The 22,480-nt window shown below is 38.8% G+C and overlaps 1 protein-coding gene across 1 annotated transcript in view; it reads left to right on the top strand.

Annotated features, from left to right (window-relative positions):
• Positions 1-749: 749 nt before the first annotated feature.
• Positions 750-22,480, top strand: part of LOC115928304 (aminopeptidase N-like) — a 38,336-nt gene continuing 16,605 nt past the window's right edge. Inside the window, exons 1-13 of the mRNA XM_030995396.1 lie at positions 750-895; positions 5,659-5,903; positions 12,874-13,377; positions 13,850-14,123; positions 14,510-14,630; positions 15,166-15,320; positions 15,882-15,995; positions 16,666-16,800; positions 17,670-17,735; positions 18,257-18,322; positions 19,394-19,575; positions 21,093-21,187; positions 21,987-22,123. Of these exons, the coding sequence (XP_030851256.1) occupies positions 5,758-5,903; positions 12,874-13,377; positions 13,850-14,123; positions 14,510-14,630; positions 15,166-15,320; positions 15,882-15,995; positions 16,666-16,800; positions 17,670-17,735; positions 18,257-18,322; positions 19,394-19,575; positions 21,093-21,187; positions 21,987-22,123 (1,995 nt within the window). The 5' untranslated portion in view covers positions 750-895; positions 5,659-5,757. The remainder of the gene's footprint in view (positions 896-5,658; positions 5,904-12,873; positions 13,378-13,849; positions 14,124-14,509; positions 14,631-15,165; positions 15,321-15,881; positions 15,996-16,665; positions 16,801-17,669; positions 17,736-18,256; positions 18,323-19,393; positions 19,576-21,092; positions 21,188-21,986; positions 22,124-22,480) is intronic.

The raw sequence follows: 22,480 nt of genomic DNA, 5'->3' as shown, positions 1-22,480 counted from the left end.
ACCTTTTTAGGTCAGGGGCCGGGGGGGGCACGCCCCTGTTTTTCAGTATATTTTGGGCGAATTTAGGGCTGATTTTAACCATAAAAAAAAAATTGCCCCCCCCCCCCCCCCCCCCTGGATCCGCCACTGTTGTATATTCTGACTGTGTACGTGTGTGCGTGTGTGCCCAGCAGAGAAAGACAGCTTCGCGAGCGGGGGCCGGGTGAAATACCTCTCTTGGCCGCGCCGCTAGCGCTACCGCGCGGCCAGCGCCAGGCCTCGCTACGCTAGCGCCGTGTACACTGTCGGATTTCTCACAGGCTGTCACAGCGTTCGTCGATTTTCGTCGACTGAACTCATGTTGATTGGATTTAGATATCAATCATCATGTCTTCCACAACTAAGAAAGAAGCGTGGCAAGAAGTTACAGACTTTTAAAGAAGAATACAGTAAGAAATGGAAATGCATCGTTCCTTCAAAGAAAAGCCTGAATCATGCCAGATCTAGGTTCTTCCCAAGAACACTCCGGGACTGGGATGAGCTCCCTACCAACTTCATTGAACTGCCCTCTGTGGAGAAGTTCAAGGGAGCCATCAGCGCCTAAATCATAGGAGGATCTGTTTTTACTCGCACAACTTGTATATACGCACTATGCACTAATCAATCAATCATGACCACTATGAGAGACACCACACCACAATATCCTCGTTTAGTTGCTGAAAAGGCTTTTGACGAGTACCAGCATAGACGTAGACGTAGACGTAGCACGAATTGTGCATCAGATTTCAACATTGGACATGGCGGGGCAAACGACGTGCAGTGGCATATCAAGACATTTTGTCATGAGTTCATCCAGTCTTTCAGTAGAATACTTTCAATATGGAGTTACATGCACGTAACACCAACTAATGAACAGGTAGATCTATGTTACTTTTATTGCAATGACGACCTTCGTCATTGCCTTGTTTTCGTTCACATTCTGCCCCATTCTGCATTAATATTTTCCTCCTTGTTTTCGTTTTCTTCCTTATCGTCAGGAAATCGCATTCGTTTTGCAGGTAGTGCTTGTTAATGTTATTCCTAGTTAGGTGCTTTCCTCATGTCCTTATCCTTTCAAATTTCATAGGCATATTCTCTAACATCTCATCAAGGTCACTACATTCTTCGATTCTCAAAATCACTCATGCATAACCGTCCCGGCGCCATTTTGTCCGTTTCTGGTCCATTTTAAGGCCTTTCTGTCTTCCTTCCTATCTCCACTATCCTAAATCCTACAAACTTCTAACAAATTCCTCTAGATAGTCTAAGAGATGTTCTTTCATCTGCGACGTATAACCTGACCTTCAAAATGCCATCTTCGTACTCAAAATTTAAATCTGAAACCGACTCCGTCAAAAATCTCTCAAATTCTTGAAAAGTTGACCCCTCAATAATCTAAAACTGCCATAACTTTCTCATATAAATTCCGTTTTGTATTTAAATCTCACAGTATCTTTATCTCATAATTGCACATAGCCATGCCAAATTTCACGCTCCAACGGCTTTGCACAACATAAATAGCGCCCTCTAAAGTTCTGGGAATTGGCTTTCTCTCTGTGGCCGTATCTCCATAATGGCTTGGCAAACCCGTACCCTTTTTTGGATTTAGATACCTGAAGATATGCCCTTTTCAGCCATATACAAAATTATATACCCTATCACTGACCAAATTTGAGAAAATTGCCCTCCAAATTCGCCATTTTCAAGAAAATTGAGAAATAACTTCAACTTGCTCTAAACCGGCGATGTACCCGGTACATCAATGAAACTTGGCAGACACATGTATTCATATACGTGACAACTGTCTGCTAAGTTTAGTAAATTGTAATGCCCTCTTCGCCAAGTTATCGCCAAAAATGATGAATTTACTATGCTTTACGTAATAGCGCGTTTGATGCGTGAAGTACGTTTTGCGCAGATGACAATGGTTTCAAACTGACCGCACTGAAGTGCCCTTTCGAATGATACCAAGTATGGTATATGTTCACGCAGAAAATTGTGAGTAAATCGCATTTGAACAAGGGTCACTATACAAATTCCGCCGAGTTTCCGCCATATTATAACACGTTTCGGCCATGACGTCATTTTTTAAGACTGTTATTCGGTTGTGTTAGTATGGGCGGCCGTTCGTGCCAAAGCACGCGTCGCAACATGTTCATTATGCACCAAGTCCTATTGGTTTTGCACGCAGTGCTTGCGAGCCCTTTCAAGATCCCTTCCTTTACTCCAATTCCCTTCAAAATTCGTAGGCGTAGTCTCTAGCATTCCTTCAAGGTCACTAAGTTCTTCGTTCTCCGGAAACCTCATGCGTGACCGTCCAGGCACCATTTTTTCCGTTTTGGGCCGTTTTGGTGACCTTTCTTTCGCCCCAACTATCTCCACTATCACAGAGGCTACAGACTTCTTACATATTGCTCTGGATAGTCCGAGAGTAGCTCCTTCGTTTGACACGTAGAAACATGGCGTCATTGCACGCACATCGTTGTGACACGATTGCATTTCTAGTTTAACTTGTTGTGCTATCGCGCTTGCCTGCGGGAGCTGCGCTTGCCAGCGTGCAGAAAAATTTGCGTCGCGCAGAAAATTACTGATTTTGTCTCCAAATTACTGATTTTTAGCCTTATGATTACTGATTTGTGCTCTGAAAGGTTGGCATCCCTGCATGTAGCCTTTTAATTATTATGTCCAGTGATGAGCAATAATAATAGTATAGAATTCCATTATTTACTAATCATATTGTTTAATTAAATTCACATTATTTGATAACTCCGGGAAGCTCCAACACCGGCGCCGGTGTTGGAGCTTCCCGGAGTTAATTATTTGAATGACTTTCAAATCAAAACATCTAAGTAAAATGCAGTAATAAATGAAAATTTGACTGTATATTGTAAAAAGAATTACATGGCAGCTTTACATATATGTCAAAAATTCACCAAATTCACCATTATTCAAGTCCAATTTTGACACGAAATGTCCCTAATCTAGAACTCATTAAAATAGAAAATACCAAATATACACATCAAACAACAAATATAAGATTACTGCCAAAGTCCTACCAGCCTATACACATGCAAACTGCTAAGTGCTAGAAGAAATAAGTGTTTGTTAAATAACGATGCCCAATGAATCTACATTATATGATTTCCTGTTTTTTTTACATGATTCTACTCAAATTTCTATCGTCAACTACATGTACTCTGGTAATAATACTCAAAGGTTACATACATGTATATACCAACTCCTATGCGCATACCAAGTACCTGGAATGCAACATCCAGTCTTGCCTTAAATTATAAGATCTACACACATTGAAGTATCATTTTTAGCTTGCTGTAGTAATTTTTGGTTTAATAAATGTACTTACATTAAAGAATTACATGGCAGGTTTGATACTTGCATCGTGTTTTTTCCTTGCACTGGACTTAGCATAATTTACTGTTTATTGATACATGTACATAAAGTGCTTGTCTACACACCTTTTCTGCACTTCATGGCGTTTCCTGAGTGAGCTGCTAAAGGGATTACTCCATCAAGTATCAGATAATACTGATTTGCAAACTATTGCAAAATATGTGAAAATTGATCTTTGAGAGCAATCTTGATCAAATATTTTTTGAGAAATATCCCAAATATGATAGTAATTAGAAAATAGATGTACAAAAATGTTTACATGTATGTAATATCTCTGATGAACAAAATACATGATTATTGCTTCGCAGTCAATGAATATTTCTTAAATTCAAATTATTCTTTGACAAGGTGACTCAATGTTAATCACACACTATGCATGAATACACACAACAAATATCCAACTTTGCAAAACCTACATATGTAGCTTGTCTTGGCTTTGTAAACCGTAGGTGTGAATTTTGCAAAGATGTTTCTTGTTGACAGATACAGTGATTACATTGATCTTTCATCTCGGAAGAAAATATGCCCGGCCTCATCCACTGCAAATCAACTTAACAATCACCAAAACTTTATTCCCTTTAAATCTTGAGTCCCTAAACTTTGGTATATGATTAGATGGTGGGTGGGTTGGTAGTTGAAAAGAATAATCATCCATCAACATTGACTCGTGTGATAAACCGTCTCTAATGCTATGGTCACTTTACCCAAAAGTAGTCTGCTCGGCGGCCGAGCGGCGAGTTTTTAACCAATTCTGCCCGGCGGCTGCCCGTCCACCGAGCGGCGGCCGCCCAGGCACCGCTCGTTTTTAGGGCATATATCGCTCGGTCGCTGAAGTTTTAGCGCGGAGTTAAAATTTGGGCGGCGCCTGCTCACTTTTCACTCGCCGCCCAAAATACGCTCGGTGCCTGGGCGGTCGCCGCCCGGCACCGACCTAATTGCTGGGCGATGCCTAAATTGTAGCAGCGACCGAGCAGGCTACTGATCGGTCGGTCGCTGCTCAGATTTGTGACCATAGCTTAACAAACTGAAAGATCAATAATTTCATAAACCCTCACTGATATATGTACTGGTGTAGTCTGAACTCATTTTGTCTAACTTGGCACTTAAAACAAAAGATCACGATACATTTTCGAACCTTTGAACCGTTTGGCATCGCCCTCAGGTTTGGTATCACTCTGTAAATGATTAGACTGCAAAAATTAATATCTCGGCTGCTTTATCTTAATTATCTAGTGGAGCTAGGGCTCTAATCAGCTGCACAGTCAATGCAGACTGATAAAGTATCGGGTAATAAACCTGTGGCTAATTGAGTCCTCTACATCATAGTTTCATCATAGCTATATACATGTATATAGCTTCTTCTTCCTTTCATTGTTTGGTTTTCTGTTATATATTGGATGTGGGGAGGAACTCCTGAGATTCATGTTAATTCTCTCAATCCTCACTCTTGAGGTTCATATAGGAAAGATGTGTGAGTATAGAGCATGTGTTTGTAGATTTAAGTAAAACAGATTCTGCAATTTGTCAGTGAGTTAAACCTTTCTCTTACTCCATATAGGCCTGTCATCATCAGCTCGAGTTTGTCAAATAACCCGCTATTTTCAGACTCTGGATATTATTCTGTCTACAATCCTGTCTACACCAGACCAATATGCTCATCAAAAATTAGCTTGGACGGGCGCAAATTAGCCCGCTATTTTCCTAATAGCAGGATATTTTGGAAACAAGACCAACATTTCTCAGGATATTTTCTTGACCAAATATCCCACTAATTGCAACTGCGGGCTGATGAAAACGCAAATTAACTGGCTAATTTGTGATCAGGATAGTTAAAATAGTGGGTTATTTGGCAAATTCGAGCCGATGAAAACATAAGGCCTTAATTAATCAATGGTTTACATGTAGTTTAGGAGATCAGTATATTTTCATAGACATTTATTAAACTATTGAAATGTTGCAGATTATATTATTCAGTATGTTTTTCTATATATTTCATTAGCCTCTGTGTATACAGGGTCATTGTATTTTGATCCTATCAAAAAATGTTTATCAAATCATTTTTTAAATTTTTGTATACATGTACCTTCTTTGAAATGACAGGTTTGTGAAATCCCGGTATGCTATATCACATGATGTACTATATACATGTTTGTTGTATAAATATTTTTCTATTATTCTTTTGTTGTATAAATATTTTTTCTTTGATTCTTGTGTCTTCTACACGTCCAGAATATCCCTACAAAGCTGCAGAACCACTTGACCGAATCAGTGCCACCAACTGTTCTTCTCCAAGAATCGACTTTGAACTCTGAACTCTGACCTCTAATCATGGATATGCCAGGGGAGGAATACAAGGGTGGGGGTATCAAGATCTCCCGAAACGCTGCCATCTTCATCGCTTGTACCTTTGGAAGCTCTCTCCTCTTGGTTGGACTGCTGTGCGGTCTCCTACCTGCGGACGATCCATGTAATATGTAAGCTCCTTTGCTGCTTTCATTTCAGTGTCCGTTGCTAGGCACCCAAGAAGTCCGGAAGTCTGTCCTCATTGTCTGTTCAGAGCCAGGAGGGTGTTAACTCTGTGTTAAAGTGAATGAGTTAACGCCCATCTGATTCCAAACAGACGTTGCTATCCCTCAAATAAATACAAAGTTTTGAGGGTCACCCCCTTTTCAGTTTAATTTCACCAGCAGAACTTTGGACCAATAAAATTGCCAGAATATATATACAAAATTGTGATAATAAATACGGTAATAATTTTAAAACACAATACAAAAGATATAAAGCACAGAAATATTCAAAGATAGTATAATCAAACAGTTACTGCAATACAAAAAGCAAAGAATTACTTGAGAATTAAGTAACAGGTGTCGTAGTCAAGTGGATTTGAGAATGGAATGAATAGGAGAAAATGTTGCAGAGGTTTTTTTTTTTTAAATAAATAGTTGTGTCATAATTTTTTCTTCAGGAAATGATGCAGACCTGTTCATTTCTTGTCCAAAGGGTTTGCATAATTCTGAGGGAAAAGTTACAAGAAAGTCAACAACAAAAATATGGTAGATCCTATTCAGTCACCCTGATCAATGATGGATCCTGTAGTATGTGCCCTCCTTCTGCAAACTAAATATTTGTTATTGTCAGTGGCACAATTATATACCTTGGAATTCCAGTACGTGTGTGTTGTGAATACTTGCAAGAGAGGCTGTGTATGGCTGTTCTCGATCATAAACACATTGTACATTTTTTTGAGAGCATGTTGGCTGATCGAATCTGATAGATCCATTGGCATTGATTGGAATATTGTTTAAACAAATTGGCAGGATTATCTTTGCTTCCATCATGATCATGTTAACATGTTGCACACCGACATTCCAAATGTTGGCTTAACTAAATGTTTTAAATGACATTGAAACGTTGTACAGTTTGGACTGGGATATCGTTCCCATGTGCATCTACATGTATAGGCATATTAACATGTTGTACACATTCCAAATGTTGGCTTAATTAAATGTTTTAAATGACATTAAAACGTTGTACAGTTTGGACTGGGATATCTTTCCCATGTGCATCTACATAGGCGTATTAACATGTTGTACACATTCCAAATGTTGGCTTAACTAAATGTTTTAAATGACATTGAAACGTTGTACAGTTTGGACTGGGATATCGTTCCCATGTGCATCTATAGGCGTATTAACACGTTGTACACATTCCAAATGTTGGCTTAATTTAATGTTTTAAATGACATTAAAACGTTGTACAGTTTGGACTGGGATATCGTTCCCATGTGCATCTATAGGCGTATTAACATGTTCACATTCCAAATGTTGGCTTAACTAAATGTTTTAAATGACATTGAAACGTTGTACAGTTTGGACTGGGATATCGTTCCCATGTGCATCTTTAGGCGTATTAACATGTTGTACACATTCCAAATGTTGGCTTAATTTAATGTTTTAAATGACATTAAAACGTTGTACAGTTTGGACTGGGATATCGTTCCCATGTGCATCTATAGGCGTATTAACATGTTGTTCACATTCCAAATGTTGGCTTAATTTAATGTTTTAAATGACATTGAAACGTTGTACAGTTTGGACTGGGATATCGTTCCCATGTGCATCTATAGATGTATTAACATGTTGTACACATTCTAGATTGTTGCTGACCTTGATGGTTTAAATGACTTTAAAACATTGCCAAATGTTGGCTGGAAGCCCGGAACACCTTTATCATATGGCTCTATAATTTACAATGAACTTTACAAACTTCTTACTGTAAGATATTTATCTCTCAGTGTGATAGAGTAGGGCTTAACTTGGCTGGAACATCTTTACCATATATGGCTCTGTTCTCACATGAAAAAATGAACTTTACAAACTTATTACCGTAAGATTTTCATCAGTGTGATAGAGTAGGGTTAGAGGCTATAAAAGACCAATGCTCCCAAAAGAGGAAATGACCGTCTAACATTCATATAAATTATAATGATCCCATTAATTTGTTACAGTTACGTACTACAATAGCATGAAAAATGGTATGGCCGTCTCATATCTTTTGCCACTTTCAAATTGATGTCAAGTCTATCTGGAGGCATATGCCCTTTAAAGTTGATATCTTTTTTTGGTTAAAATATCATGTGATAATGTGAAATACTACAGTTCAGAAATATGAAACTGTTATGTTCTGTCAATGTTCAAGGTTGATGTTCAGCCAAATAAAGATGACAAATAAAGACGTATTCGTAACTTTAAAACTACATGGTGGTAGCATGGACTTTATTCGATGAAGGCATCGATGGAAACTGCGCGCGGTACATTGGGCAATGCGTATACATAAAATGACAAGTCAAGACATGAATAGTCTTAATTTCAGACGTCATACATAACATTCCTCCCCCTTTTAGTGAATTACATGGGTACATCAAAATGAAATACATGTATCAAACTGGCATGCAGACTAGGGCAGAACTATATAACAATATGGTCTTATTTTCTCAAAAAATGTTTGTATAGAGATGTGACACTGGCAAGATAGGAATGTACTCACACAACTTGATTCTATTAAAAAAATCCTATTCCATGTATAACATAAACTAGCAACATTGCTTGTATGCATGTAAATACAACAACACAAAATGTTCACTGTTATAACAACCTATTTTTACTGATCTAAGTTTTACTTGAAGGTTGTTTGACACCCAAGGAACAACACTTTTCCTCCGTGAAAATAGTCAACATATGCATTATTTGATGCATTACTCTATGCATTACTTTATGCATTACTTTATGCATGAAAACTTTACATGGCAAGAAAATAAAACAAAATCCTTGTACTTTGATACAAAACTGATTGGATCCAAACTTTATCAACTAACTTATCTCCTGGCATAATAAAGAACAGACCAAATTAAGTGACATTTTCTCCATGAAAATCGTGTAGTATTTTCGATAAAATGTGGAACAATTTACACTGTTACTTTTAAAACATCAACACTTGTGATGAATGCACCAAATTAGCTTTCATCGCTAAAGAAAATAAATGTTTACCTTTTAATCATTGCCTTATAATTATGTAACACATATAAACAACATCTGTTGAACTTTTGCAGACTTATGCAATACAAGATTAAAAATGTTTAACCCCATAACAAATAGAGTTTGATCTACAATAGTTTCACTTGGCATAAATATAATTATCTTGCAAAATAGTTCTTTACTGCTTTGCATTGGCTTTTAGTATGTCCAATTTCCTGGCATTGATATAGCATTGCTCTTTCTGAAACGGACAGGATTGATGAACATGTCTTGTCGATCCACAACGCCAACACCTTAACTTCTGGTCAGTCCACTGACCTGTGGGCTTTTCCTTCTCAGTAAGCTTGGAATTCCACTTGCTTGAAGACCTTTCTTTCATCTGCGTGGTTCTTAACTGGTGAACCTCTTTGTCTTCACTACCATTGTCACTGGAGTGCAATTGTTCAACATCTCTATTAGCTATCTCCATGGCCATGGCTACTTTCAACGCTTTATCAAATGTAAGCTCTGATTCACTAAGAAGCTTTCTTTGTGTAGCTTTGTCCTTACAACCAACTACAAGGCGATCTCGAAGCATGCTATTCAATTCTTTAAACTTGCATCCTTCACTCAACTGGCGTAAACGAGCAACAAATTGCGGGATTGTTTCACGTGATTCTTGAACACAAGTATAAAACTTATACCTTTGGACTATTTCAGTTGGTTGGGGGGCAAAATGTTCAGACAGGGTATCCTTACATACTTGGTAAGTTTTATCAATTGGTTTGTTGGGCTGCAACAATGCACGTAATGTGGCATAGGATTTACTTCCTAATCCTGATAAGAATATACCCTTCTTCTTTGCATCTGCTGTAATATCATTAGCTATAAACCATGACTCAAGAACCTCAATCCAATCTTCAAATTTATACCCTGAGTCCAACTGAGGGACATTACCAAACATTTGTGCTGCCATGTTTATGTAAGGCGCATTAAACTTGTAATGAACAACTTTATACCATAACAAATACTTGCATAAATATTTGACTTGAAATACCAATACCAAACAACAACAACATTTGGGCTCTTTCCACTTCCACACATGTATCTAACACATACACATTTCTTTGACAAGCAATTTACAACTGAAGAACAAAATTCTTGACTTAGACCTGGACTAGACTGCAAAGACTAGACGTAATTATTGTCTGATTGTTAATAGGTTCTACTGTTATTTACACTGTAAAAACCCGAGACTAATGTCTAACTCTAAACTTGTAGACCTACTTAGATCCACATCTTCACACTTGAATTACACTTCAACTTGTAATGGTACTAGTCCTGGTCTGGGACTGGTCCTTACACTCAGTTACAAAACAGATTCATCATAACAATCGACAATATTATCAAATAAGTTCTAAATGTTTATTTGCTTGCATCAACATCACCATCACTTCATGATGAGTGGTCTGGCTTTCACTTGGGTGGGTTGCTACTAGTCCGAAACTATGAACTGAGTCAACTGACACTGTCACTGAACTGGATCCTGGTCCTAAATTGAAGGCAATCACGAAGTAACAACTTCCTGTATTTCAATTTTAAGGCTAAAACAAAACACTTCCTCCTCTAGTCTACGCTGCAGTAGATCTAGATACAGGAACCTGGATTCTGAAACAATGTATGCCGGGCGGGGCTGGCTGGGCGGGGCTGGCTGGGCTGGGCTGGCTGGGCTGGGCTGGCTGGCGGGCTGGGCTGGCTGGCTGGCGGGCTGGCTGGCTGGCCATGGGCTGGGCTGAATTGGCTTGCTGGCTGGCTGGGCAGGGCTGGGCTGGCTGGGCTGGGCTGGCTGGGCTGGGCTGGCTGGCTGGCTTGGCTGGCTGGCTGGGCGGGGCTGGCTGGGCTGGGCTGGGCTGGCTGGGCTGGCTGGGCTGGCTGGCGGGCTGGGCTGGCTGGGCTGGCTGGCGGGCTGGGCTGGCTGGCTGGCGGGCTGGCTGGCTGACCATGGGCTGGGCCTTGAACTTGGTTGGAGCTTGCATGGGCTTGGCTACTGCTACTGAGTTGCATGGCCTACTGTAGTACTACTGCAGCACTGCCACTGGTTGATCGTTAAGTTGAAAGTTAGGTTGGGGGCATCCATTCACTATTCATCCAACTGCGGCTAATAAAGTTAAACTGATGAGGCAACATCAGCAAAAACAAATACTCGCTCACCTACGATCAACTGCTGGATCTCCTGGCTAAAGAGTTTTTCATCCAAATTAGGCAAACTCAGCTCCATTAGTTCGGTTCATTTGCTGAATACATGCTGATGCACTATTCTCCATAGCTGTAAGTGCTGTACGGCAAAGCGTTCATAAAAAACTGCACGTGTACAGGCATAATTCCAAACCATGTCGGATCTCTGCTGGAGAAACTTTTTCAAGTCTTTATTTCAGCAAACTGCGGCAAAACCAAACTAATCATCCCATCCTCGTCGCCAATGTTATGTTCTGTCAATGTTCAAGGTTGATGTTCAGCCAAATAAAGATGACAAATAAAGACGTATTCGTAACTTTAAAACTACATGGTGGTAGCATGGACTTTATTCGATGAAGGCATCGATGGAAACTGCGCGCGGTACATTGGGCAATGCGTATACATAAAATGACAAGTCAAGACATGAATAGTCTTAATTTCAGACGTCATACATAACAGAAACCAAAATCAATGTGAGCCTGTTTGTTATTATCAGTCATATGAGTATCCATTCCCCCTTTTGAAAACACATTCTGGTCCACCATATTAAGGAAATTCACATACCGGTACACATACAGTTTCTTCCTCTATTACAGTGTTCCTGTGTCCCCTTTTCAAATTTTCAAATGCATCTGAAAATCTTAAGCCTCAGCAAAGTTTTTTTTCAAGTAAATTTCAACCTAGAAAAATAGACAAGGGTTTTACTTGTCTGATATTTTAAAGAATATTGTAGCCCCTCCCCTTTGCAGAGTCCTAGATAGGATCTTCAATCATTCTATAAACTTTTTCCCTTGGAAATCACACTTGCTTTTTATTTACTACAGAGAGTTTGCCATGAAGATTGAACATGTTTTTCCCATACTAAGAGTTATATTTTTTACACCCTTAAGTATATCCCAGATTTGTATTTACATTTCTTTAAAAAAAATGATAAAGCAAATGGCTGGGGATGTTTCAACAACTTTACAATGTTTGTAAGAGTTTGAGTGTAAGAATAAAAGTCTCAATCAGCTGATAGAACAGTTTTCAGGTTGTCCAAGGGAAGCACTGTATGTTATCTGCTTAGTACTCAGCAGGACTTTGTTAACCTTTGGTCCAAGTTGAGTGGGTTATGGCCTTTTGGCATCCCACAGGTTTCTTTAATATGAAGAATAAATGATTTTACACATTGAAAATGCATTTTAAAGGTAGTAGGAACTCTTGCCAGAGAGGCTTTGCCCTTTTTCCCCTTTTTTTCTTTCTTCTTCTTTCTTTTTTTTTTTTTTTTTAATTGTTTTTTTTAATTGTTTTTGTTTTTGTTTTTTAATTTATTTATTTATTTATTTATTTATTATATTATTATTATTATTTTTTTTTTTTTTTTTGTTTTTTTTTTGTTGGGTATAGTTCCCCATGTTTGATGTTGGCACAAAGGCTAAGCTATTGTCCTCCATATTCCATTTTGTATTTATACATTTCCAAAGAACCATGTTCCCTTTCAATTTCATGTTTATTCTTTTTAATGTATTGTATTGTGCAAATGGATCTACATGTACATTTATGTATATAAATATGTGAATATGTTAAAATGTTCCATCATTGTAAATATGAACGATTGAAAGAGGAAAAATAAATGAATTGAATTGAATTGAATTGAATTGAATATCATGATAGATTATCAAGACCTATTCTTGGCTAATTTGTTTGTATGACACAGACAGGTGCCTGAACCCACAGAGCCCCCCGTTGAACCGGTAGAAACGACGAAGGCTTTGATGACGACCGAAAGAGCAGAGCCCACCCCGTCCCCTGGCCCTACAGCTAGTGCCCCTCAACCTTGGGATAGCCTGCGACTCCCCACCGACCTCATACCCTCTCACTACGACATCGGGCTCCGTATCTACATTGACGACGAGCAGAGGTTTGTTGGTAGCATCAGCATCACAATGGAATGCAAACAAAGCACCCACCTCCTCCTCCTGCATAGTAAGGAGCTGAATATCATACCAACTTCTGTGAGGATGCTATCGGTCGATGAGGGCTGGCTGCTTCCGAAGGGACCACCGCGGCTGTTCCCGGCCAACCAGTACCTCATCGTGGAATTTGACGAAATGCTCACTGCGGGAAAAAGTTACATTTTCACCATCGCATTCTATGCACCGCTTGAAGATGGCTTAGTGGGACTGTACCGGAGCTCGTATCAAGCTAACGGGGAAACAAGGTCAGTAAGCCTTTAAACAAAATTGCAGTCTGACATAATGTAAATGCATTTCATTTCATTCATGATTGATTTTCATTGTGTGTACGTATAAAGAAAAGCAACAGATTTAAGTATTTCTCCAGAAATGAGAGTTGAAGACAGTTGTAATCATTTTTTAAAACTACAATTGCCAAACAGACCAGAAAGCCAAGATAAACATAAAACAACAATTGAGGCCAACATAATTCTGCCTGATAATTTTCAATATGATTTTGAGCATCTTATGATAGATGCACCTTTTTCGTCACATCACCTATGTTTGAATTAATTTACAATAGTAAAAGTGAGCTTTTAAGGTTGCAATTTTTATGCTATGTATTTTTTAGTTTTTCAGAGTGGTTTTGAATGCCTTCCATATTTAAATCGCACTCCTTTCGTTACAAAATTCAAATGCTGCCAGCTAGTCATCATTACTGTTAATCTCTTCTCTCAGGTATCTAGCAACAACGTTCTTTGCCCCCACCGACGCCCGCAAGGCTTTCCCTTGCTTTGACGAGCCTGCCATGAAGGTCACCTTCAATTTGACCTTGATCCATGAAGATGGCTACATTGCCCTTGGCAACATGCCCCTCCTTAGAAGCGAGTCGGCGGGGACAGGATGGACCCGATCTGTCTTTGCCAAGAGTGTGCCGATGTCCACCTATCTGATCTGCTTTGTGGTTTGTGACTTTGTGGAGAAGAACACCACTACCGGTAACGGTGTTTTGGTTAGTGTATTTTATAGATGTGTGTATATTACTTAAAACAAATTGTTCTTTTAAACTATGAATGTAAGTTACACTGAGATAGCAACATGATGATAATGTGTGTGTGTATTGGGTTTTTACAGACGTGTATCAATCAGATATGATTATTTACGTCTGGGACCGACCTTTAAACGTCACCATCCGAAAGACGTGACTCAGTTTCGAACCTGCGTCCTCGGCTGAATCAGTTTGTAACTTCCACTTTTTAGCTGGATTACAGGCGCACGCCACAACGCCTAGTTAATAATAATGGTGGCTTCTTATATAGCGCACATGTCTGTCACATTGTGACGCTCCTGGCGCTGCCTCCATTAAATATCATATCATCTTCTGATTGCACTCCACAGCTAAGGGTATGGGCTCGAGAAGATGCCAAGGATTCCTTGGACTATGCCCTGGAGAAGGGTGCTCAAGTTTTGGACTTTTTCGATGGCTATTTTGGAACGCAGTTTCCGCTTCCCAAGATGGGTAAGTCGTAGATGAAATTTTGCCAGTCAAGCAAGAACGACCATTTTGCTTGTCTCCTCCCCTCCCCTTTTCTCTATCTCTCTCTATCCCCCTCTCTTCTTCTCTCTTCCTCTGTCTCTCTCTCTCTCATTCTCTCTCTCTCTCTCTCTCTCTCCTCTTGTCTTTCTCTCTCTCTCTCTCCCCCTCTCTCTCTCACTTTCTATCTCTCTCTCACTCTCTCTCACTCTCTCACTCTCTCTCAATGACGTTTTATTTTGGCCCTCAGTCAATCAATTTATCTCTTTCTGTCACCCATGCATCATCCGATATTCTCTTCCTGTCTTTGTCTTTAACGTGGGCTTTGTCTCCATGCTCCCCATTCTCTCTCTCTCTCTCTTGTGCTCTCTCTCTCTCTCTCTCTATCTCTCTTGTCCTCTCTCTTTTTCTCTCTCTTATGCTCTCTCTCTCTCTCTTTCTTTCTCCCTCCCTTCGTCAATCTAACGCCATCCAAATACCTCAGTGACTATCATTCAATATTTCTGATTCGTTCTCCCAGATATGATTGCCATACCTGACTTCGCAGCCGGAGCTATGGAGAACTGGGGTCTGATCACGTACCGGGAGTCGGCCCTTCTCTACACCCCGGGCGTCTCCTCTTCCAGTAACAAGCAGAGAGTCTGTGCCATCGTCGCCCATGAACTCGCCCATCAGGTAAACCTCACACCCCAATCACACCGACAAGCCCAAAACGGACCAAACAGTTCTGTTAGTTCCGAATATGCAAGAATTGGTTGGACTGGATTCGGTCTGGCGTTATGACTGAGGTTTTTACATATCAAAATTTACCGGTGCTCCCGGTAAATTTTGATAAATTTCAAATAATATTATATTCGCAATATGAGCTTCAAATATTAACTCTGTAATATGATTTTGCAAGTTTAAATACACTCTCAATTGGCATAAAAGCGATGTGAGAGTAGGCAACTCAAAGAACCCATATGCGATGGCATAAGATAGGGTCGGCACAGAACCCAAGTCAGACTCCTTGTACGCTATTTTATGTTATTCTGTTCTTTATTTTCTTCATACCTCTCATCCAATAACCCATAGAAAATCAGTAGAAGTTTTTTGAGGTTGATTCTATTCATTCTAGCTGCATACAAATTATTTGTTGAGGTGATTGGTACACTGTAAAGACATAAAATCACTGCATTATAATGCAAAGTTCCAAGATCATTTCATAATAATACATTTTCTCCGTCCTCTTTATAGTGGTTTGGTAACCTGGTGACTCTAGAATGGTGGGACGATACGTGGCTCAACGAGGGGTTTGCCTCCTACGTCGAGTACCTTGGAACTGATGCAGCCGAACCAGATTGGGGAATGGTATGTATTAACTCGCAGCATATACAAAACTACTCAGGATTGTTCCGTGATTTATCTCTGGAAAGCTGTAACAAAGCTACGAAAAACTAAGCTGCTGTAAAAAAATGAATACCCATAATATTCATTAAAATTTCCTATGGATCACATGGTTCACGGTTTGAGTCCTGCTGTGGCATTAATCACTATGAACATGCCTGACAAAGAAAGCGGACAAAATATACAGTTCCTCAGATAGACAAAGGAACATCCCTTCACTGCTATTATGTAAAAATGTGTTCCATGCATATTCACCTGTTCGACACATTTTTACATAATAGCAGTGAAGGGATATTCCTTTGTCTACCTGAAGAACTGTATATTTTGTCCGCTTTCTTTGTCAGTCATATTCGTAGTTAATGTCCTTTATAGGCAAGATACTAAACTACAGTTGCCACTCTCCATCCAGGTGTAGTAAATGGGTATCCGGTAGAAATTCTTGAGCACCTTAATTATCATGGGAAATAATATATGATTGCATAGACCCTCGAGGAGAACAGTCCCTATAAATACTGATGAGTTTTTCCTGGGAGACAAAACATATTGCTATTATTAGTAGTAGTAATTCAGTTTTTAGTTTTCTTTTTGTTGTTGTCATATCTCTCTCCTTTCGCCCTTTTCCCCTCATCCACAGACTGATCAGTTTGTTTCGGCTGATCTCCAGACCGCTCTTGATGCCGATGCTCTCATCACCTCTCGACCCATCATCGTTGACGTGGAGACACCTGATGATATCAATCAGCAGTTTGATACCATCTCCTATAATAAGGTTTGTGATCTGAACAGACAAATAATTAAAGAGGTGTATGCCTAACAATGTTGTGCTTATTATCAAATGTTTGATTAAAGCATAACATTTCTTCAAATTGATTTTTTTTCTGTCAGTATTATCTTATTCCTTATCTGTACTTCTCTCTGTCTGTCTCGCTCCCTCTCTTCTCTTTCTCTCTCTCTCTCTCTCTCTCTCTCTCTTTTCCCCTCTCTCCACTCCCTCTCTTTCTCTTGCTCTCTTTATCTCTCCCTCTCTCCCTCGTCCTCTCCCTCTCTCCCTCGTCCTCTCCCTCTCTCCTCTGTACTTTATATATACATACTGTGATATATATTAAAGGGCTCTTTAATCCGATGTCGAATTTCTCATATATACGCATTGTGATCAGTCTGTGAATTTGTTTTGTAATTTTGGTTATAGTATTGAATGTTTGTTATATTAATGTATCCGTTGTGTTGTTACATTGTAAACAATACACTTCAAGTTCTTTTGACTACTGTCCTATATGTTAGTCTCTTTCTATGCTGGTAAACCAATTTTGAATGTGAACTTCCACTTGAATCTTTCTCCCTTCCCCCTCTCTCTTTCTCTCTCTCTCTCTCTCACACAATCTTTCTTTCTCTTTTCTCTTTTTCTCTTTCTTCCTTTCTCTTTCTCCTCCCCCTCTCTTTTCTCTCTCTCTCTCTCTCTCTCTCTCTCTTGCTCTCTCACACAATCTCTCTTTCTCTTTTCTCTTTTTCTCTTTCTTCCTCTCTCTCTCTCTCCCCCTCTCTCTTCCCCCTCTCTCTCTCTCTCTTTTTCTTTAACTCTTATCTTCCGTTCACTCCATCTTTCATTCTCTCACTCTTGTCTTTCCTGCATCCTCACAGGGTGCCTCTATTCTCAGGATGTTGCAGAACTTCTTGGGTGAGGATACCTTCAGGAAAGGGCTAGCGGTAAGTTCACCAAGCATGCACATGTTCACTTTCGTTTGATGGACCTGACTGCTAAGAAAGCATTTGTATGCTTGTAAGTAAGCAACCAGGGGTCCTCTCTGTGAGACTTGGTAATGAGGATTTATTCCTTAGCAAAGCGCACTAGCGCATCAAATTGGTTTTTGAACCCAGGACCTCCTGGTTAGGAGACCATTGCTCTACCACTGAGCCATCGCGCCTCACTCATGATGAGGAACCCTATGTCTGCGCACCTAAATTTAGACTTGAAATTGGCAAGAATTTTCTATTATATTCCCCTAGTGCTTACTCTAACATTAAACCTCATATTCTAAAGAGTAAGTGTGCCCAAAATTTCATCAAATTACAAGCAAGATCAATGTTATTTTCACAAGAAAAAGTAGAGGCGTCAAAATGATAGGTCTACTGCCGCCTTTTTGTGTTTTTATTAATAAAGGCATGTTGGGAATACATCTATTTTCATCTTGTTTTTCATATTTTAAACACTATTTTTGTTCCTCCAGAACTATCTTGATGAGTTTGCCTATTCCAATGCAAAGAACACAGATTTATGGAGGGTGTTGACTGAGGTAAGCATAGAGGTTTTTTTCTTTATATCTTTGCCCCTTTTATTTTTATAAAACAAGCTAAAAAAAAAATCACATTTAACAATAACAAAACAATATTTGTATACATCATTCAAATACATGCTTCAACATAAGCCATCTTAAAATAAACTCATTTCTTTTTCCATATATACCAAAAATGTACTGCTCATTCTTATAATATGTCTTTATTGTATATTTCATCTTATGAAAAACAGGAAATGTTTTATTACATAAAGTTAGTTAAAGATCACATGTCAGTTATTCTGGGGCAGAAAGAAACTAATCCAAATTCATGATGAGTTTTTCTGAACTGTTAGTTTTGGTGGCTGAAATGATATTGCCACTCTTACAATGCTGATGATATACAGACTGAGGTATGTGGCGTAGATTTATTCCAAGAATGGTAAAAAATTTGAAAGGCACAAATACAAATTTATGATAAGTTTCTTTACTTTTTATTCTTAATTGCTAACATAATAATGTCACCTTTAACAATTATGATGATATACAGACTGCGGTATGTGGGGAAGATTTATTCCAAGAATAGTTAAAAATTTGGAATGAGAGTTTTTGAAAATAGTAAGTTGATCGTGCGTTCATTCGCACCCTTGACCTAGGCTCTAGGAAGCCTTTAAAATGTTCTAAATATGTTTCCATGTGGCACCTCAATTCGTTGTCACTAAAACCACAGGAATGTTTTGGCATGATCAACAATTTAGAACTGGTGTTTTTAAACATAATTAGTTGTTCTTGCATCCATTCGCGCCTTTCATCTAGGATGTAGGAAGGCTCAATTTTCTTCTTCTTCATGTTTCCATGCCCCTTGTCAATTCACACAATAATAGCACATTTTGACATTTTTGGCATGATCAGCAATTCAGGAAAACGCTTGTTTAAATCCTACTCTTTATTCATTGAGAAGGATTGTAGACAGTAGATTTCCATCTTTCTACCTTGGAATTGATTTAGATAATAGAAAAATAAGACAAGTTTTTGATAGCCCCCCAAAAATTGTACTTGTTTTTGTGTCATGGTGATGGTGATGTCTCTCAGGCTGCCGTGGAAGATGGAAAAGCAGACATCAAGGTGGAGGAGATTATGAGAACTTGGACTGAACAGATGAACTACCCCAGCATCAACGTGACTCGTGATTATACCTCAGGGTTTACGCTCAGTCAGAACCGCTTCCTTATCAACCCCGCGGCCAACACGACAACAGATTATGATGATTTAGGGTAAGATGGTTGTTTGATATAATTGGGAAATTTAAATTGTATTATTATTATTATTAATGAGTATTTGGCATCATCTGTGCCTGCCTGGGAGGTGAAAAAATGGTCACATCACAATCTTTATGATTATGATTATTGCTATTATTGTGATGCCTGTTGATACCCAGTATTAAGACCCCCATTTAAAATGTATAATCAATATCGTCGACATGTCATTATCACCACCAATTTCATTATCATCATCATCACCAATTTTATCATCATCATTATCACCATCACTGTCTTCTTCTTCATTAGCAGATGTATGAGATTTAATGTATTATTACCAACGCTCCTTCTCTCCCCTTTCCTTTTCTTCTCTGCAAGTCACTCTTTTTATGCCTCCGTTACGAAGTAGCCGGAGGCATTATGTTTTCGGGTTGTCCGTCCGTCCGTACGTCCCGTTCTCGTGATCGCGTTATCTGAAGAACCGATTGATGGATTCCTGCCAAACTTTAGTCATGTATGTATCTTGCAGAGCCGATGAAGTGATAAGATTTTGGGGTCACGAGGTCAAAGGTCAAAGGTCACAGGGCTCATTATGTATGCAAAAACAGCTCGTGATCGCGTTATCTCAAGAACCGATCGATGGATTCCTGCCAAACTTTGGTCATGTATGTATCTTGCAGAGCGGATGAACTGATTAGATCTTGGGGTCATGAGGTCAAGGTCAAAGGTCATGCGGCTCATTATGTATGCAAAAATAGCTTGCGATCGCATTATCATTAGAACAGATTGATGGACTCCTGCCAAACTTAGATCATGTATGTATCTTGCAGAGCCAATGAACTGAGTAGATTCTTGGGTCATGAGGTCAAAGGTCAAAGGTCATGGGCTCATGTATGCAAAAATAGCTTGTGAACGCATTCTCATTAGAACTGACAGATGGATTACTATTTAACTCAGGACATCTTGCAGAGCCAATGAACTGAGTAGATTTTAGGGTCATGAGGTCAAAGATCAAAGGGTCATATATGTATATAATGGATTACAATTGAAATTGATTTGAAAAATTTCTTCTGTTTTGGTTTGTAAAATTGCTCCATGACGGAGGCATCATTTTCGACTGCGCGCAGTCGAAGTTCCATCTAGTTTATTTTTATTTTTATTGTTGTATCTAAGTTGAGGGCTGCGGGCACGTCAAGCTACTTTGCTTATTTCTGTAGCCCTCCTGCATCTAATGTATGTTAATTTAATATGCATTCAATATATTTCTTTAATTTCGTTTATTATCTGTATAAAATTATATACACTTAAAATATTGTGTCAAACCATATTATGTTCATGAGAATGTATGATGAAAAAAAAAAGATGCAGAAACTAATAAATCAAAATCGAATCAAATCAAATCAAATCACCATCATCATCACCATCATCATTGAAGCATTCTCAGGTGGTGTTACACCATATGCATCCAATTATTTTACAGAAAACAAAGAACTTATTCTTTCATTCAATTACATCATAAAATTCTTTTTCAGATACATTTGGTATGTACCTCTCAAGTACACAACTAGTGCTGCTCCAAACTTCACCGATCCTACGTTACAGTGGCTTGAACCAGAGAGGGAGCAAGGTTAGTACATCATACCTTGGAAGTAGGCATAAAGTTATACAAAACTTATTTGCCCCTCGGTGTCCGTTAGTGGCTTACTCTTGAATTTGGCGTTGTGCAGTTACAGATGCACATGGACAGTTGAATAATTCATCAGGATTTAACTTGTCCTTCTTCAGTGATCAGTACATATCAAGATTTGATTTGAAAGAATTGAGTGATGGACTTTCTGCTACATATAATGGGAGACCATTCCATTCGTTTACTACTCTCTGTGAAAAAGAGCTCTGCCTCAACTTAGAGTTTATGTGTTTCTTTTGTAGTTTGAACTGGTGACCTCTTGTTAATGTGACAGTGGTATGATGAAAGAAATTAGTTGACTGGAGGTCATCGATTCCATGCATTATCTTATAGACCTGTAGCATGTCGCTTCTATGACGTCTGTATGATAATGAAGACAAATTTAGTTGCTCTTGCTGTAACTTGTACTAAAGACTTCTGAGAGGTTGATGTAGCATTTAAGTTATTTTCACTTCCCATGAATGCCAGTGTAATTTTTGAGAAAATTACCTCCTAACAAATTAGTAAAAATCAAAAACAATTTGTCACAAAATAATTCAAAATCTTTCTCTATAGATATTGTTCAACATTTCTGATTTCAAAATTCTTTCTACCAAAATATGCACATGCACATTTGGATAAGACTTATAAATTTAACTTATACATCCGCCTTATGTAATTTAAACATTTTGCTTGATAAACCATTTTTTACTTGTTGAAGCATGTAAATTATTAATGTTTTTCATTTCATCACATGCAGTATCGATTGACTTTGATGACGGCATGACGTCTGAGGACTGGCTACTAGCCAACGTGAATGCCTATGGGTTCTACAGAGTGAACTATGATGAGAAGAATTGGGACCTTATCAGCAAACAACTCACAGAGGATCATGAGGTAGGAACATATTAATATCACTAAATTATTATTTAAGTTCCCCTTTTGGTTGTCTTTTTATTATTCTTGATTTTTTTATTCTATTGTTCTTTCTCCTTTTTACCTCTTCGTGATGTATTTAATTCTTTAATTCAGGTTATCCCCATCTCAAGTCGTGCAGCTCCGATCAGCGACGCCTTCAACCTTGCCGTGTCAGGTCAACTCAGTCAGGTCATTACCTTTAACCTCAGGTCCTACCTAGATGAGAAGGGTGACTGGAGTTGGTTTTCCCTCAATAATAATTGATTTATCATTCCATTTTAATTCAGGTTATTCCCATCTCCAGTCGTGCTGCTCTTATCAGCGACGCCTTCAACT

This window comes from Strongylocentrotus purpuratus, unplaced genomic scaffold (assembly GCF_000002235.5).
Source record: "Strongylocentrotus purpuratus isolate Spur 01 unplaced genomic scaffold, Spur_5.0 spur5_scaffold_21, whole genome shotgun sequence".
Taxonomy (NCBI): Eukaryota; Metazoa; Echinodermata; class Echinoidea; order Camarodonta; family Strongylocentrotidae; genus Strongylocentrotus; species Strongylocentrotus purpuratus.
This window is presented reverse-complemented; position numbering and strand designations above follow the sequence as displayed.